The sequence below is a fragment of the Apostichopus japonicus genome, chromosome 17 (genome assembly GCF_037975245.1).
Source record: "Apostichopus japonicus isolate 1M-3 chromosome 17, ASM3797524v1, whole genome shotgun sequence".
In the NCBI taxonomy this organism is placed as follows: Eukaryota; Metazoa; Echinodermata; class Holothuroidea; order Aspidochirotida; family Stichopodidae; genus Apostichopus; species Apostichopus japonicus.
In genome coordinates this window covers 27,480,222-27,499,594 of record NC_092577.1, presented here as the reverse complement: position 1 = coordinate 27,499,594, position 19,373 = coordinate 27,480,222, and the positions used below count along the sequence as shown (strand labels likewise).

General features: G+C 39.4%; 1 protein-coding gene across 1 annotated transcript; it reads left to right on the top strand.

The window, feature by feature from the left end:
* Positions 1-3,286: 3,286 nt before the first annotated feature.
* LOC139984837 (carbohydrate sulfotransferase 1-like) lies at positions 3,287-13,455 on the top strand. The gene is made up of 3 exons (XM_071998936.1): positions 3,287-3,737; positions 9,018-9,122; positions 11,872-13,455. Exons 1-3 carry the CDS (start codon positions 3,701-3,703, stop codon positions 12,945-12,947), a joined length of 1,218 nt encoding a protein of 405 aa, XP_071855037.1. The 5' UTR covers positions 3,287-3,700; the 3' UTR covers positions 12,948-13,455.
* The last annotated feature ends 5,918 nt before the right edge of the window (positions 13,456-19,373 follow it).

Sequence of the window (19,373 nt, the reverse complement as noted above, 5' to 3'; positions counted from 1 at the left end):
CTGGGCTATCATAGTCAAACCCGGTTACGGTGTAGCCCGTTATACCAGCAGAATTGCCTGTAAGGTTTCATAATAGTATGTACGATTGTATGAAACATAAGTAAAGAAAGAGGCTTGAGACCACGACGTCACTACCATTTGAAAAAACCTATTCTCTGGTCATTTTGTTTGCAAAAAGAATGATGATAATCTAAGAAATCAATTTAATTTTCCCTAGTTATAATGATTCTACATTCCAACTATAAACAGATTAGTGATTGCTACATTGCCAACAAATTGCCACCCATAAGCCAAAGAATAATAGGTTTTCCTTGTAATAATTTTCACTAAGGCGTCTGGCGCTTACCCGGGATTTTTCATGGGGTGTCCCATCACCTTTAAGAGATTTTCTACTGTACGAAAGTGTGCTTAGATGCCAAATGGTGTAATATGTTGCCCTTCTAAGGCAAGACTATACTAACATCATTGGCGCCGCCAGGAGTTTCGGGTAAATTTGGGGATTTGGGGCATCCAAATTCATGGTGATGTCACATATACACAATCAGCATTGAGCGTGTGTTTTTATTTAGAGGTATAAAAAAACTACACCTCAAGGTCCCCACCCCTACAAAAATGTCTCCTATAAGGTCTTCGCTTCTTCACGCCTCCATTTTGTGTGTTTGTGACGCTGGCCCCACAGGTTCAATTCCCATCTCGAGTATGGCTGTCAAAGCTGTAATGTTAGTTTTTTTTTCAATTTCCGGTGCAGTCCAATAGCTGTACTGCAATTGTTGTTGATTCCCTTGTAGTGATAAGCAATTGATTCGGGTTAACTGTGTTCATTAGTTAGGTTCGACAAGGCTCTCCTGCAGTAGCGACGGACAGGTTGCTACCTACTCTCTCAGCATTCCGGAAAGTGGCTAAAGGCTGAGAATTGACTCACGTCTGTCGGATTGGGACATTAAATGACGACCCCGGGAACAGGATCAGATTGTAATAGTTACAAACCTGCCTCTCCTCTACTCTGAGCACTGTGCGAAACTACAAGGAAGATTAAATCACACTCGAGACAAGTCGACAAGGGGCCCCGGTATATAAACACAAAATTAGTATACACGCAAATCGGGTATATATGCAAATTCGGTATACACACAAAATTACAGGCGCGACGACGCTCCATGGAACTGCTACTCTGAGTAGCAGTTCCATGGAAGCACCAATAGAAAAAATTGAGGCATGTGCAATAAATCTTCCTATGTAATATGTTATTAACAATGTTATATTTTTTTATCTTAGTTGCTACAGAATACTGATACTGTATAGCTTATAGGCAGGGACGTACTTAGGACTGGTAGGACCAGAATTGGGGTTATAGGGTAAAAAAATTGATTAGGGTAAGTCTTTAAAGCCCATAAATTACGACTGCCGCACAAACTCGAAACGCATTTTTTTCAGCCGTACTATCGTGTCCGATCCTACGGTCATAATTCTTGTTGAAATACAAACAGAAGGTAGGCTAAACAAACAAAGTTAGAGACATCACTTGTCATAAATGAAAACAGTTGAAGTAAAAATGATTAAATCAGACTTGCAACTTGTAATACATGCATGACATCATATACATTCTTACTTTCTATTTCAATCTTTAACTCTCAATTAAACTAAATATTCACAGAAGCACGGAGTGCCACTGTTCGACAATTATTGTTGTTGGACTGAAAAGTGACTGGGGATAGGAGAACTTTGTCATGTGTTCTTTTTTTGATATCACTGGCATGTGACGTGATTCTCAAATGAGATCTAGATCTACATTCATTCTACATACAATACGCGTTCTTCGCATTATGTGCAAAATGCGCTTTTCCCTTATACCCCTCCCCACGACCGTCACCATTTCCCCATTTCCACTCTGCTTTGTAAACCAGACACGCACGCATGATTTCGCCATGGGGGTCGAATTCACGATACTGATCTGTATCCTGTGGGAGAAGTCTTAGGGGAGGGTTGTCCCCTTAATTTTCAATATTTATTTATATGATGGTCGTCCGAACCATTCGACCCCCCCCCCCCAGCGTATGGGCCTGCATATATCGCATTTTTCGAAATGCCCTTGGATGCAAACCGGAGCAATCATCAGTTACACATCCATGTACTGAAATAGTTTTTGATCGCTCGTTCTTTTCACAATCGCTTTTGCGATCCCAACATTTCTGATGGTATTATTTCCTCTGTCCCCCGCTTGCTACGCCAGTTGGTCCCTTTCGCATCACCCTGTTCGGTAGAGAGAGAAAGTTGTTTTGTTGATTTGTTAAGGTTTTACGGCTCAGTTTCTAACCAATTGGTTTAAGTTGCGCCGACCACGGCCTTTTTTCAGTTGTTCGGGTAGTAACCTGGGTGAGGTATCTGTGCCGGTGTATTTATGCGGGTAGAGTTTTCCCGGAGGTAATTGTTGGGGGTGGGGTTAATTGTCCTCGGGGTATTTGTCCTCGTGGATGCATGTCCGGGGGTAGTTGTCCCGGGGGTTTTTGTCTGGGGGGTACTTATCCTCGGGGGTATTTGTCATCGGTGGTGTATGTCCGGGGGGTATTTGTCCGGGGGTAGTTGTCCTCGGAGGTATTCGTCCTCGGGGGTTTTTGTCCGGGGGGTTATTGTCCGGGGGGTACTTGTCCCGGGGGTATGAGTCCGGGGGGTATATGTCCGGGGGGTATTTGTCCGGGGGGTATTTGTCCGGCAACCATCAAATCTAACCCCTAAAACACTGATCCATCCTACTGACTAACAATTCCCGAACGTTTCCTTATTAAATTGAAAAATAAAAAAAATAAAATATAAAACCCGTCCGTAATATTGAAGTACTATATTTAATCAATGTAATCACTGTATCATATGAAATCACATATGTAATCAATTTAACCACGACTTCAAGTTTCCTTAATATTCGGTTCGTATCCCGTAACGTTAACATTTCCCGAACGTTTATACTATCAAACCTATCAAACCTAACCCCTAAAACACTGATCCATCCTCAAGTTTCATTATTATTCTGTTCGTATCCTGTAACGTTAATTCCCGAATGTTTCCTTTTGAAGTATCATATTTAATCAAGGTTGGGCGAAATGACCAGGCTGGTTGGGCGAAATGGTAAGTTTGGCCGAAATGGCAGTTGGGCGAAATGGTTGCTGGGCGAAGTGACCAGAAAGCCTAATGACACTATAGTTATACCCCTAATGACAATATAGTTATGTCCGACACAGTCGACACTTTAGTTATACCCGTCAAACTCCCATTTAGTGTTGATGGCAGTGTAGGATATAAGATTATCAGTAATTCTTATCATTCTTGCCGCGGTCGTCGATTGCAAACAAACTGTGAATTTATTTAATTTTCGAGTCCCTATACTGCTAACAAGCTGCCCTGAACATTGTTAAATAACTAAGAGAAAATCCTTATGCAAAACGCTTTACAAGATTGAAGATTCTCTGCAGTAGCTTTGTTGCACGGCTCGATCAGGCGTGACCCTCCACCGTACCACATCGATTGTTCTGCACAATTCGCCACACGCTTGTTAAATCACAATGGACAGTATACACACAGTACGCTACAGAGGAGTTACAGCGCAACATATACGACAGTGCAGTTGGCATTAAGTTTCGCTTCCTTTCAGTCATTTGGTTGAAGGTTCATCTTTACTACAAGACGTTTATCGGTGTTTTTCATCAGAATGGTTGTCAAAGGACCCATCAGATTCAAGATACATCGTGAGTAGATATTTTGCATTCGTTCGTATATAGACGTTGATTCATGCCACTTCGAATTCAGGCTTTTCGTTGTTTTAGCGCGAATTTTGTAATGTGGGCCTGTGAACTGTCTCATTTTATTTCAGACAAATTATTATCATAGCATAGCAGATTTGCAGTACAAACACAACAGCAGTTTGTAAGTATAGGATTCCTCCATGTTGTTAGTATATATAAGCAAGGGCGTAGGAACCGGGGGGCTGGGGGCGCCAGCCCCCCCCCCAGTGAAAAATGTGGAGGGGCGGAAGTATCATTCCGCCCCCCCCCCCCGCTTCGCAAGTCAGAAAACCCCTTTTTCATTTTCAAATGAGAAAAAAATCTCATCTGGAGCACCAAATTGCATCTAAGGCCTGGTGAAAATACAAAATTAAGTTTACAAATTGGGGTGGGTGTTGAAGTGTGTTATGTTGCACCAAATTGCATCTGAGGCTACCTAGAAATGCAAAAAATTCCAAAGGGAAGGGGGACACCCCTCCCCTTAGACCCCTCCCCCAGGCCGGCCATCAGTCTTCAGCCCCCCCACTCAAAAGTACCTTCCTACGCCACTGTATATAAGTACTTTAAATGTGTTAGAGTATTTAGTTTTGCAATATATTCATCTAGGAATATCTTTTCAAATCTAGGAGATCAAGTATGAATGCATATTTATTTTCCTCCATCACTTGCCCTACTTTCGTGTTTGCTATGTGATAAATGTCGTACGTTTATTACACTTAAACAGTGTAGTTTTTTATAATTTACTTTGATTCGAGCATGACTGAACATAGTCCGAACATTAGTCTGTTCAGTTCATAAATTCAAATAAGTTTCTGATTATTCGGAAATATCAAACCTTACCCGAAACTGCCACTTAACCCACCTACACCTATACTAAAGTGAGAGAAAATGGAACTTGCCAAAAGACAAAACCAGAAGCTTGCAACTACCACTGCTCTATAAAAACGTGACAGAATATAATGCAGCCGTAGTTTGCATGGCCAGTTTGTTTACTCATAGTTACGTGTAGGCATCTTGAGCTTATAGCAGTTATCACAACAATCACGTAAGTTAAGCAGTTCTCACTGTTACAATAGCATACTGCTAACTCCTCCGAATAAAAGCGCTAGCCGACGTAAAGAGGACATTTTGTAAATCTATAGCAAATGTATAACTATAAGAGTGGTCTATCTTCGGTTCGTTTGCAGTTCTTTTATACTGTTATCAAATGTTACATTGTATGCAAGCAATCGATTTAGTAGAAGACAATGGATGAAGAAGTTCAAGGGCTCCAATGCTAGAGTGTCATGTATAGAAGATCGATACCTAGAAACGGACAGGCTTTTAAAATTTGATAATTAGCTCGCAATTAACTAGAGCAAAGGTTGTTTATAATAACATTTTAATATATTCCCTAAATATAATTTATCAAAACGAGACAAGATACTTCAAGTTTATATAAATATATAATTCTTATCTTTCACAGTACAAGTAGTTATAAATTGATAATTATAAAATCCGTGGGAGTTGCATGTATATTGATCTTTGATATGCTGTGCAACACTTGGTGTCGCTCATATACTAATGCTAAGAAAAAAAAGCTAAAATGAAAGCCCTTTATAGGGGGGGGGGGGGTTGGAGGCTGTTAGATGTTGTCTCACAGTTTACATATCCACATAAATCATTCCCATTTAGTTTGCAATGTTAGGCCGGGTAAATCTTAGTCAAACAATACACAGATAGCTTTTGCAATTGAACTACATACATCAAACATCCATTCGAGTGGTTCTTGACTGTGCAAACCATGTGTAAGGTCAGGGTACCTAGATTTTAGCCTCTGTTGACCTAATATGACCTTCTTATGACCTATTCCACCAGAGGTAAGATGGACCATGCTCATGCAGTATCTATGGCCGCATAAAGAATTCATCAAAAAGAATGTTAACCATTTAAACAGCGTTTATCAATTCCACTGCCTCTGCGTACTAAAAAAACACAAACAATACAATGGCAATATGATGACATTCGTCCTACAGTTTATTTACCATGTTAAACATTTGCCAGACATTTTGAAGATTAAGTGATTACAATGTCTTTTCTCTTTTGACATTAACTGATGATATTTACCTTAACAAATCAATCAATATACAGTATATCATATCCTCTTTTATTTTGTACCTCATAAAAGTTTTGAGCTTTCAACCTATGTTGACTCCTATGACTTACACGCTTCACATCATATTATAGTGCTGTATACCAAATAAAAGCCCTCAGTTTGTTATTATGTGAATGGAGCATTGATTGTGCGTACATGGTGGCAATACTTTGAAACGTTCCTTCTATTCTCCATTTATAGGCTGATATGCGCAGACGAAATTATCAGGGCAAAGTAATTCATCCGATAAATATTTCTACGTAACAGTTTTTGAATTTGTTCATGGTATTTTTTTTTTTTTTTGCGCCAGGTTTTCTTGAAAATTCGATTCTACACTGACCATTTCTTAGTTTACTTCTATACAAATGCCTATATGATATAAAGACCAATATGAATATAGGATTAAAGAGATGAATATGTAAATACAGCATGACATTATCACCAAGCTCTAAGCCAGAGTTTCATCTTGGGTGTAGGGGGGGGAGGTTCATTTGATTGACCTGTCAACGAGAAACTTTTGCACTATCTGCATGACGTGGGTACATTGCGATATGGTGGACTTAAGAGGCTCTAGAGCAGGGTTGTCCAACCTTTTGCAGAGGAGGGCCACATGGAATGATTATGATGAAGGAGGGGGCCGCATGACTCCTACGCTCGATTTTTCGATTTTTGGCCCGAAGCACAAGGCAACAAAATGTGAGCACTGCGCGCGGAGCGCACTGATTTGTTTTCCTTCCTGAAAAACAGATGCATAGGCCTAAAGTCCACCCCCCCCCCCCCCTCCGCTGAGAGTGTCACACAAACTGACATGTATGCAGTTTTTTGGACCCAGACGGTTCGAATGTTTGATTATATAGCCTCAAATTGTTATCAATAAATCTGCTCACTAAAATTTCGCACCGTAGAGCATCTCTTGCGGGCCGGGCGCAACCCTGCGGCGGGCCGGACTGTGGTCCGCGGGCCGTAGCTTTGACAACCCTGCTCTAGAGCCTTCCATTTTTATCCAATCGGCCCAGATTTCAGCCATGTAAATTTATATTAAAATGTTCAAAATACTGGATATGATAATCCTAACATTTATTCGTTGGGTAGAAATTATTCAAGTAGGTTATAACTCACTAAAACTAGAAGCTTATTCTAGGGTCGCCTAGTCATATCCTTGTTTTATTATTATTATTTTTTATATAGGAATTACGCATGAAATGAAAACGTACAATGGTTTCACTTCCAATGAAGCGACAATACCTGTATATACATAGTATATAGGTAACATTTCAATCACTGCTTCTATAGTTTTCGGGTGTCAGATGAAGCAAACGTATTTTCCTTCTAGTTGGTCAATTATCATCATATTGTGAAGACAATTAAAAAAATCACGGAAAAACTGCCCGATTTACATAGAAAAGAACATATATTAACATAAACATGATGGTTTGTTATATGTAACTATGACGTCAAATCTCCCTTTTGCTACTGAATTCGTAGTCAGATGGAATGCATGTTCGTTGCATGGAGCAAATTTACAGATAGCATGATTAACATACTTGTGCTGCTATAAGCAAGTCCCGTACAGATCTTAATACATGACCAGTTGCTATTTCCCCTGTTATCGGTATACACGTTTGTCCATTCAACAATGAGCTCACGTTCTCATTATAAAGAGAGTTTATAAAAGAGTTCATTATACAAGAAGCAGGCGCGGAGAAACGGGAAAATTATTGGGGGGGGGGGGCTAACGTGTGGAGACTATCTAAGCGGAGCGCCACCATCGGTTGGCGCGGAGCGTACAATAAAATTTTGGGTTTTTCAAACCCCCAGATGGCCGGAAACGGCACTTCCCGAGTGTTTTATGCTGCGAATACCTAGCCCTAAAATATGGGTCTCAAGCCTGCAATTTCTCAGATTGCACGTAAAAATCTGTAAAAACATTGTAATTTGTATATTCGATTGTGTTTTAAGAGAGTAGCTATTACTCGTAGTGTACTCGCAAAGAAGTTTTTGAGTGTATTAAATTACTACTTGCAATTAAACGCAATAATTAGATACATGTCATAAGAAAAACCTGAAAGCATTTCTTAATGTCAACAAATGGGTAATTCCAAAACCATGTGCAGTTGCCAAACAAATTTCTATGAACCAAGCACTGGCACGAATGCATGTATCCTATACAGTACAGGTGAAATGCTAATACTGTGTTTTTGTTATCACACTTAAGGCACTTTTGAAGGATATACCCTACGAAAGATACATCTCCAATTAGAAGGAATGTCCCTGAAAGATATATCCATGGGAAATGTGCTACCATTAGAAGGATATATCCTTCAGGGGATGTTGGAGAACTGGCTGAAATGAGGCAAGTCATTGGCCTAAGACGAAGTTGTGTTGCGCTTACCGGTACTCACACTCACTGCTTCCACTTTTCACGGGGCTTGAAGACGCGGTTGGGGTAACAATGTGGTCTATAGCCAGGGGACGGGCCGAGGTTCCCCCAGCATTTACATAAATTATTACACCTATATAGTGTACGTGTGCATCGGACAGATCGACATGTATGCATTGAAAAATGGGCAGATGCACGTTTCGGAGCCTTGGTAAATATTGGGGGGGGGGGCTTATCATGCAATTGCCCCCTCAACTTTTTCATAGTGGGGCTGAGCCCCCAAGCCCCCCCCCCTTGGTTCCGCCGCCACTGACAAGGGTTCATAAAAGAGATGTTTCCCTTACCTGCTTTGGTCACAATCCACTGCATAATGATTGTCCTGTTGAAACGAAAGCATGTCCGGTATCAGCTGAGACAGTTTTTCTATACTATAGTTTGAGTCTAGCTTTAGAGCACTCGTATTGACAGTATGAAAAGTATGAATATATCTCTTTTAATGTGTCAGATGTGCTATAGACTACTTATATCTCAACATGAGGGTTATTTAACGAGTTCCAATTGTACAAAATTATGTGGAGTTGGACGGTAAGTAGGTTTGGTAAATTTGCTGGTAGTTTGTTATAAAACGAAGCGCAATCACGTTGGTTTAAGGGATTAGGTATAAGGGAAATGTCATTTTGTTTGTTTTTGCTATTTCGAGGTCGTACAATGATTTTATATCTTCCTTCAGACACAAGTTGCCGACGTCACTGCTGTGTGAGAGTGATTATTCTTACCACCTCAATCTGTCTCCTAGTGCTGGGTTGGAGATCTAACCTCAGACCAAACGTCGAAGGTATAACGAATCAGTTACAATTTCAGCCTTCTCCATATATACACCAATGTAATAATTCGCATATATAAGAGATGTAAACACACCTCAGGCTAGTATATCATCTTCAGATTGGACCATATAGATCAGCGTATAGGTTTCACCTCAACAGAAAATTATAGTATGTTGCAGAAAATTTGCAGTGCTCCATACCTGTCAACATTATGTGGTGTCTCTTAGAGTTCATCTCCTATGTTACATTTATTATTTTGGAGTACACTTGGTTTCTTTTTGGTTCCTTGCTTTAGCAAAAGGAACCTATGCAGTCAGGTTGGCGTGTGTTTGTGTATATGTGTATGTATGTGTGTGTGTGTGTGTGTGTGTCTGTGACACTTGCTTGGGTACGCTCTATCTCAATAAGGGAATGTTGGATTGAGGCCAAACTTGGACTATAGATCCGCCATATGGAGAAGGTGTGCCCTATTGTTTTTGGTGCCCACAAAGGTCACCAAAGGTCAGTTATGGTCCAAAAACAGAAAATATTAAAACTGCAATAACTCCCAGTGCCAATGTGCGACAAGATTGATATTTTGGGAAAAGTTGTGAACTGGTTAGAGGAACATTTTCAAATTTAATGGTCATGTGATCTGAGGTCACTGAAGGTCAATTAATGATAAAAAACTAGTATTTTTGCGATAACTTGAGAACGAAATGTCCGTTAGGGTTGGGAGTTGCTTCAATGTTATCCAATTGTCGACCCGCATCTGGGTGACCCTTGACCTCAATTTGACCTCTTGTGACCTTTACGTGTTTTTGTGGATTTTTACAGTTTTGGTGCTATTTCAGATGTCAAAGGTACCTTCTGATCATAAATGTCAATAGGTTGACCCCGTGTGACCTTTATGTGCGAAGTTATATGGGGTCAAAGTTTTTCGGTCAGAGTTAGGATGGTTGTACAGACTTGTCGTTTTGTTTTTTGGAATCAGGAGATTAAACTACATCTGAAACCAAGGTCAAAAGGTCAAAGGTCACATTAGAAAAAATGTGCTTATTTTGGGAGGAAACGAACAAAAAAGAAAATGTCTGGTTTTGATGCTAGATTTGGATATCAAAGGTACCTTTCGATCAAAAATGTCAATTGGTTGACACCCATGTGACCTTCGTGTGCGAAGTTATACGAGGTCAAAGTTAATTTTCAGACATTTAATGCAACAACTCCCAGTTCCAAGGTGTGACATGGTTGATATTTTTGGACAAGTTGCAAATGGTCTAGGGGAATATTTTCAAACTTAACGGTCATGTGATCCGAGGTCACCAAAGGTCAATTAATGTTAAAAAACTAGTATTTTGGGGGTAGAAAATGGGCAAAGAAAAACTGTTTGAATTTGTATAGTTTGATGCTCTAATTTAGGTCTCATCAATCAAAAATGTCAATAGGTTGACCCAAGGTGACCTTTGTATGTTAAGTTATATGAGGTCAAAGTTAATTTTCAGACATTTAGTGTAATAACTCCCAGTGCCAAGGTGTTACACAGTTGATATTTTGTGACAAGTTGCAAATGGTATAGGGGAATATTTTCAAACTTAACGGTCATGTGATCCGAGGTCACCAAAGGTCAATTAATGATAAAAAACTAGTATTTTTGCGATAACTTGAGAACAAATTGTCCGTTAGGGTTGGGAGTTGCTTCAATGTAATCCAATTGTCGACCTGCATCTAGGTGACCCTTGACCTCAATTTGACCTCTGGTGACCTTTTCGTGTTTTGTGGATTTTTACAGTTTCGATGCTATTTTCAGATGTTAAAGGTACCTTCTGATCATAAATGTCAATGGCTTGACCCCCGTGTGACCTTCGTGTGCGAAGTTATACGAGGTCAAAGTTAATTTTCAGACATTTAATGCAACAACTCCCAGTTCCAAGGTGTGACATGGTTGATATTTTTGGACAAGTTGCAAATGGTCTAGGGGAATATTTTCAAACTTAACGGTCATGTGATCCGAGGTCACCAAAGGTCAATTAATGTTAAAAAACTAGTATTTTGGGGGTAGAAAATGGGCAAAGAAAAAGATGTTTGAATTTGTATAGTTTGATGCTCTAATTTAGGTCTCATCAATCAAAAATGTCAATAAGTTGACCCAAGGTGACCTTTGTTATGTTAAGTTATATTAGGTCAAAGTTAATTTTCAGACATTTAATGCAATTAAATCTCAATGCCAAGGTGTGACATGGTTGATATTTTTGGACAAGTTGTGAATGGGGTGGTGGAACATTTTGAAACTTAAAGGTCATGTCATCTGAGGTCACCAATGTTATCATATCTGTTGACACGCTTGTAGGTCTCTTATATTTCTTACATTTTCGACGCCATATTTAGCTCTCAAAAGTGCCTTTTGATCAAAATCCGATCACATTTTGTGATCACAAAAGTGTTGGCTATATTGTTGGTTACTTTATGGGAACATGTAGGACCACAATTACTTGGACTATTTGAGCCCAATCTTGCTTGATAATATTATGTGTATTGTCATATACCCCAAGCAAGGAACCACAGTGCCCTTGGGCTCTTGTTTATTATGGTTGTTGTTGTTGTTGGGGGGGGGGGGGGGGAATGATGTGCGTATGAAATGGCTTTCCATAGCTGTTAATGTTATTTCATTCTTGACGTGATGACTTTGAAATATTAATATAAAACCAATAACTGTAGTCATCAGTGATCAATGTCCGGTGATATTTTCGTCTAATTTTTTTTTTTTTTTAATTCCCTTTAAAGGAGAAGAGAAAGAAGTGAGACTGGAACCTACCATTTATTCAACACGGAAATCTACTATGGGAGTTACGAGAAACAACTTGACCACACACGAATCAACAGAACCAGAGCAAACGAAACAAGTCAAGAGAGTCGCTATTGTAATCGTATCCAGTAAAAGATCGGGCTCTTCATTTCTCGGAGATATCTTCAATCACCATCCTAGTATCTTTTATATTTATGAACCATTGTTTCAATTGTCATCTTACTATATAAGACGGTCGGCAAATCTCTCGGAGAGCAATTACACCGCGCTGGCTATTGCCAGGATCAACAGCTCCCTCTATTGTTCACTCGACGATCCATATGCAGATAGACCCAGTACGGCCGCTAATTTATGTGAAAGGAATGCTCTCTTAAAAAAGAGAAAACTTTGTCACAGTACTAAGAAGAATGCCGTTGATGAATGGGAACGCGCATGCGCAAAGCAAGATGTGGTGGCAGTTAAGTTAATACGATTACAGGACATTGCAGATCTGGAGCCGTTAAGTCATTCTTTAGACTTAAGGGTGATTCATTTGGTTCGGGATCCGAGGCCTACCGAGAGGTCACGCAAGGGAACTGGACATAATGCCGATTTAATTCGACGTAAAGGTAAAACAGCCTTGGACGAGGCTGATCTCTGTGAGCATATGCAGCGTAACTTTCAGTACTCGACGAATCCACCCACGTGGTTAAGGGGGCGTTACCTGTTAATTCGCTTTGAAGATCTAGCGCAGAGTCCGATCTCTAAAACGCGAGAGATTTTAAACTTTGTTGGCTATGACGTACACGATGACGTCACTCAGTGGCTACGAGAGAGCACAAGCGGAACCCAGCGTGGAGGTAAGACTGTGAACAGATATAGTACTAATCGTAATTCGAGTGACGTAATCGATACGTGGAGACGAGACATGACATGGACGATGGTGGAAAATATACAAAAGGTTTGTGAAGAACCAATCAAGAGCCTTGGATATGTTTTACTACATAGCGAAGCAGCTCTTCGAAACGTGTCAATTAAAACCACAATTAAACTACAGGTAACAGCGGGGCCGTAGAGACTGTAGAGATTGAGCGGACTTTAATACCCTGGGCCCTTTTAAATAATCACTGTCACGTGATAAAATGTTACCTCTACTTGAATCGTGCGTGGAAAGGCTTATCACTTAAATCACATTTTAAGTACTTGCAGGCTGCAGGCTTTCCAGTCAGTGTCATATTACCTTTTAATTTTGATCTGGTATATCGTCAGCTGTTTTTCTAGCACCTACATATTCCCAGTATAAACCCACTCTTAGTGTGATATAATGTGGGAGTGGGTGAAACCCACTCTTAGTGTGATATAATGTGGGAGTGGGGTGAAACCCACTATTGGTGTGATGTAATGTGGGAGTGGGGTGAAACCCACTCTTAGTGTGTTATAATGTGGGGGTGGGGTGAAACTAACGAGTCTTAGTGTGATCTTTGCCTGTGTAGGATAGTTTATAACTTCAATATAAGAATTCGATGGGTTGTATATGGGGGTAGGCTTAAAAGAGCTGGTCGCGTCCTGATTCCACTCTTCTGCTCATACCCATGTATCAACTACCCTATCTCTTCATTATTCATACAAGTTATTAGCACATTATTCTCACTTTGCGGACTAACACAAGTAATACTCATTAGCTGGTATATGTGGCCAAAAAGACGTATTGACTTAATCAGCATCAGAAAATACGTAATGAATACGTAACTTCATATCAGTGATTTGTGCTATTGTTTTGGCCGAGTGGTGATTTGTGCTATGGGTTTGACCGAGTGGTGATTTGAAATATTGGGCTCGCACCGCCCTCGCATTTTTCCTGTAATTTCATTTGTTAGCTAAAGCACCTGATTTCAGTGTTAGAGAAATTGTTTATCATTGTGAGAAGCAACCACTTGACAAAGATCTGGCCAAGGTTCAGAGACTGAGGGCGCTCTGACCTTGCCAATGTATGTTAAAGAAAAGAAAACCCCCTCGTCGATTCCTTTTCACGGAAAAGGGCAGGAAAAAGATCTTGATCTAAATGTAATCATTGCGCAGCTGTTAAGTTATTCAATTAGTATATGTAGGTTTACCTTGTATTTTCGAGCATGCCGGTATGTGGGGCATTACATACGTGTGAGAGATGTATCATTGGTATAGCAGTAACTGCTGGCCATATGGGAAATGGGGTTCCCCCCCCCCCCCCCCTCAAGCATTTCCATATGAATAGCCAGATTATAACACAACTTACACCCGTATCTAGCATGACCAGTTTGATTTGAAAAGATTTGTGTAATAACATTTACTTGCTGAAAGAGCATATATATGGATAATAAAGGGTATGTGTGGGGTTGTGGTGAGATAATAAAGAGTATATGTGGTGTGGTGAGATAATAAAGAGTATATGTGGGGTTGTGGTGAGATAATAAAGGGCATATGTGGTGTGGTGAGATAAAAACGGGTATATGTGGTGTGGTGAGATAATAAAGGGTATATGTGGGGTTGTGGTGAGATAATAAAGGGTACCGGTATATGTGGTGTGGTGTGGTGAGATAATAAAGGGTATATGTGGTGTGGTGAGATAATAAAGGGTACCGGTATATGTGGTGTGGTGTGGTGAGATAATAAAGGGTATATGTGGTGTGGTTAGATAATAAAGAGTATATGTGGGGTTGTGGAGAGATAATAAAGGGCATATGTGGTGTGGTGCGATGAAAACGGGTATATGTGGTGTGGTGAGATAATAAAGGGTATATGTGGGGTTGTGGTGAGATAATAAAGGGTACCGGTATATGTGGTGTGGTGAGATAATAAAGGGTATATGTGGTGTGGTGAGATAATAAAGGGTACCGGTATATGTGGTGTGGTGTGGTGAGATAATAAAGGGTATATGTGGTGTGGTTAGATAATAATGGGTACCTGTGGGGTTGTGGTGAGATAATAAAGGGTATATGTGGTGTGGTGGTGAGATAATAAAGGGTATACGTGGGGTTGTGGTGAGATAATAAAGGGTATATGTGGTGTGGTGAGGTGAGATAATTGTTAGCAATTGAAGAAATCACACATTACGACGCGCATATCAGCTCCGTGCATTTCCGGGAGCTTATAACCGTATTAAGATGCTTTAACAGTTCCATTGTGGTAAGGTGTAAAACACCTGTTACCCTAGTAAGTAGTATAGAAATTCAAAATGCACGCATGGTATAACGGAAGACTAAAGAAAACATGAAACGTTATATATCTTTGCGTTGTTTGTGAACTTCAGTACTAAGTTATTTATTTCTCATAGCGCAGAAAGCAACTCGTTTAAAGGTAGGGGGACAACGCACGTATACATGTAACTTATGCTTTACATTGTTCCTTCGAATGATTCATTAAATTACCTTCGTAAGCAGGGGCGTCAATCCCAATTGAAAAGTGGGGGATGGGAGGGGCTGAAGGACTGAACATGGATCAAACTGAAGGAGTTAGCGTATACCGCGAGCGCCTTGGCCCAACGCCTTTATTGGGTGGGGACCAGGAGCCAGCCTTAGGGGCCCTGATGGGGTACAGGAGCTACCTGAGAGTGGACTCGCATCTGGAAATCTTCAAGTTTGCGCATCTGGAAATCTTCAAGTTTGCTTCTGTTTGCTCTCTGAATTGATTTTCCAGTCATGAGTTTATTTTCAGCAAAAGTCACATCTGACAAGCGACTAGACTTATAAATTAAGTAAAACGTATCTATTTAACATCCGGTGTAACTTAGGGCCTTTATCATGATTAATTAAATCATTTTAAATTAATCAAATTGAAACTTAAACCCAAAACGGAACATTCTTAAACTTTGCACAGAAGAATAAAATCATCTTGTTATACAGATGTCTTCAACATGCCAACATATGGTAACATTAACCGACAGATTAAAAAATGGGAACCAACCAAAATTAGATGGGAAGAACCGCAACATAGGGCTTTTCAGTTGTTAAAACAAAAACTTAGTAATTCTCCAATATTAAAACTACCAAATGTGTCAAGGCAATTCATCCTTAGAACAGATGCTAGTGACATAGGGATTGCAGCAGTTTTATTGCAAGAAGAGGCCGAGACTAAATTTCCTATTGCGTACGCGAGTAAGAAGTTTTCAAAGCCTCAGAAAAATTACTCCGTTGTAGAAAGAGGATGTTCGGCCATTGTCTGGGCAACACAGAAATTTGAGCCGTACCTTTATGGTACCGAGTTCATTATTGAAACGGATCACCAAGCTCTCAGTTGTATGCGCAAATCCAAAATTGCCAACGGACGCATTATGCGATGGGCTTTAACGTTTCAACCCTTTCGATACATTATCCGAGTAATAAGGGGTAGAGAAAATGTTGGTGCCGATTTTTTGAGTAGGGCGTTGGTGTAGTTAATGTTGTAGTATGTGTTAGAGTAGTAGTAATATATGTTGGAAAATAGAAAAACAAAATAAAATAAAGTAAAAATAAAATAAAATAAAGTAAATAAAAAATAAAAAAATGTATAACTGCAACCGCAACATTAATGGTCCATTTTGTTTTCCTTTTATTTCGTTAGTTCATCGGCTAAATTAGCATATATCCAGCCGAAGGTTAATAGGTCATTTCGGTTAGTAAATTTTACAGGTATAGTCCCTATTGGCACGTTACCAATGAAATAAATTCCAAAACTTCTAAACGTCACAAGTTATAGTGAGTCAGCTAGTTGGTTTCAATAGGAATAAAATAAGTCCAACTTGGTAGGGTATTGTTTATACACCTGTGTTGCGAGGTATATAAGTGAATTGTGTAATATCATTCGAGGTTGAGATACAGACAGGTATCAACATTGCACGTAGAACGTTATTAGGTACAGGCCGGGCATAACGCCTGGTGCGAAGTTTGTACTGATAGTTTGACTACCTTCCAAAGCTATAGATAAGAGCACGTGGCGTCTGTCATAGGGACGGCAGTAGGAACTTTACAATTATACCGCAACCTTGGTAACTTCCATATAATATATGTATTTAAAACTTGGATGACTCATCTTTCTTGGAAAGCAGTCCAACGCCTGTGTCCTGGACACCGTTAGCCATCTTGTATGGTAAGATTTCATTCCTTAAATTAAAATGTATATGTTATTGAGATATATGCCGATTTTGAAGACTACTAGAAGTGTAGTTATATGACCGTCCTACAGACGTGAATGAAACATATAAACGGAGTAGTGGAATGCATTGAGTAAAGACATTAACATATTAATATATTATAATTGAAGCAATTACAATCGGAGTGATGCATTGCTATTAATTGGAAGTAACAGTATGATCTTGCTAAATATTATCTATGTTAATAAATTAGGAAACGTACGATTTTGTTAGTTAAATGCAACTAGTACCTGATTTGTGACATTGAAACTTATAGGCAACTAATCCGGGATTCCTGTCTGGCCCGAAGACCTACCAGGAACAGACCTGAACGTGGCCCCATATAACTGGTGGACCCTGGAGTTACCAAATGCGACGTCGTATTTACCCACTTTGAGCTTCGAACTTAAATACAACATACACATATTATGTCATATTCATACAGATAGTATGAACATTATGGTTTAACGTTGCAGGGTATAGTAAACTGAAACAAGAGGGGCAATATAATAGAGGATGCAATATAACGTAACGGGCAAATAATAATTAATATTTAATTATAAGTTAATTCATTTATTTTGTTGTTACGTAGTTCGGTAATAAAATTAGTGCAATAAGATGTCCAATAATTGTTCACTAACTTTGACAGCGTGTTATTGTAATTTGTTGATTGTGGTATTGTAAACACCCCAGTATTTATAAGGAACTCTCCGAACCCACATGTCCCTGCATACAGCAGTGACAATAAGTACATTTAAAAAGCACCATTGGGTGCATTCACTAGACACATTGGGTACATTCACTGGACACATTATTCCCATTATCGGAAACAAAACCTGAGAAACATAAACAATAAAGATAATTCAGGGCCGTAGCCTGAGTAGAATCTCTAGAGAGCCGTTGACGAACATCGAGAAACATGTAGGTTACACAGTGATGCTTTTGCACCCTTTTGACCCTTCAGAAAGTAGGGACGTGTTCCTCCCCACCCCACCCCGATGATTGACGCCCTATTTATAAGTAAAAGTAACAGATGATCAACACCCATTTTGTTTTACCGTACCATGTTATGTTTGTCATGAAGTGTTACCTATAAATAGCAACGAAAGTTTGCATCTACAGGACACAACCAGCATTTTCGCTTTCAAATGGTCAAGAATGGTATAGAAAGCAACATTCTGAGGGATGACCCCAACACCTCAACCAGTCAGTCCCAACGGTGCGAAAAAGTGCTTTCTTTTCTTGTAGAATATGCACGGGGTTTCTTGACGTCACACCTCATTAATATTTAATTAGGTGAAACTTATCATTTTCGAAGGTCAATTTCTCGGTCATTAGCCAATTTATATGTCTGGTAATGATTGAATTTGATGAAGGAAAAACAGATTTCGGATTTTAAAAAACAGATTTCGGATTTCAAAAAATAGATTTCGGATTTTAAAATAAGGATTTCGGATTTTTAAAAACAGATTTCGGATTTCGAAAAATAGATTTCGGATTTTAAAATAAGGATTTCGGATTTTAAAATACAGATTTCGGATTTTAAAATAAATAGATTTCGGATTTTGAAAAAGAGATTTCGGATTTTAAAATAAGGATTTGGGATTTTAAAAAATAGAATTCGGATTTTAAAATAAGGATTTCGGATTTAAAAAAATAGAATTCGGATTTTAAAATAAGGATTTCAGATTTCAAGGGAAAAAACCAACCTTGGCTCTAATGGGGATCCGTAGATTTCGGATTTCAAGGGGGAAAAACAACCTTGGCCCCAATGGGCTTCCGTAGGTTACGAATACAGGTTACGAGTAAAGTGGGGGAATGTCCCGTTCCACGTTGGTACGTATTGCGCGAAATACTATAACTAAGCGTGATAAAACCAATGGAATTGAATTGCTTATATCATAATGCTTATATCGAATGATATATAGGAGGAACTATTCATGGCCGTGAAATGACTTTTATGTGTGAATAGGGGCTTAAGGACGCCTGGAGATCATGAAATACTCACTGCCAATACATCGATTTGGTACATCCACACATAACAATATATGCAAGCAATGTCGAGTCGTATACAATCGCTACTTTTACTCGCTGCAATCAGACACTCAACAAATTCACCCTCCTGAAATTGTAAATGGGGTTGCTAGTAATCAGCTTATGTAGCCTTGATGGTATACTCGAGACAGGGGCCTTTTTAGTGGGCTAGTTTTGTGGAAACATGCAAGTTTTAACAACATACAACTAAATATGACACATGAGAGGGCATTTTGGCTTAAAAATGGCCAGACCAAGCTCTAGTTAACCCCAGTCAAATTGTGGTATGTTGTACCACAGTTTACCATGGAAAAAGGGTGATAT

Coding starts and splice junctions, on each gene's coding strand:
- LOC139984837 (XM_071998936.1), top strand. CDS start 3,701: ATGGTTGTCAAAGGACCCATCAGATTCAAGATACATC. Junction 3,738..9,017: donor CATCAGATTCAAGATACATC/GTGAGTAGATAT, acceptor ATCTTCCTTCAG/ACACAAGTTGCCGACGTCAC. Junction 9,123..11,871: donor CCTCAGACCAAACGTCGAAG/GTATAACGAATC, acceptor TTCCCTTTAAAG/GAGAAGAGAAAGAAGTGAGA.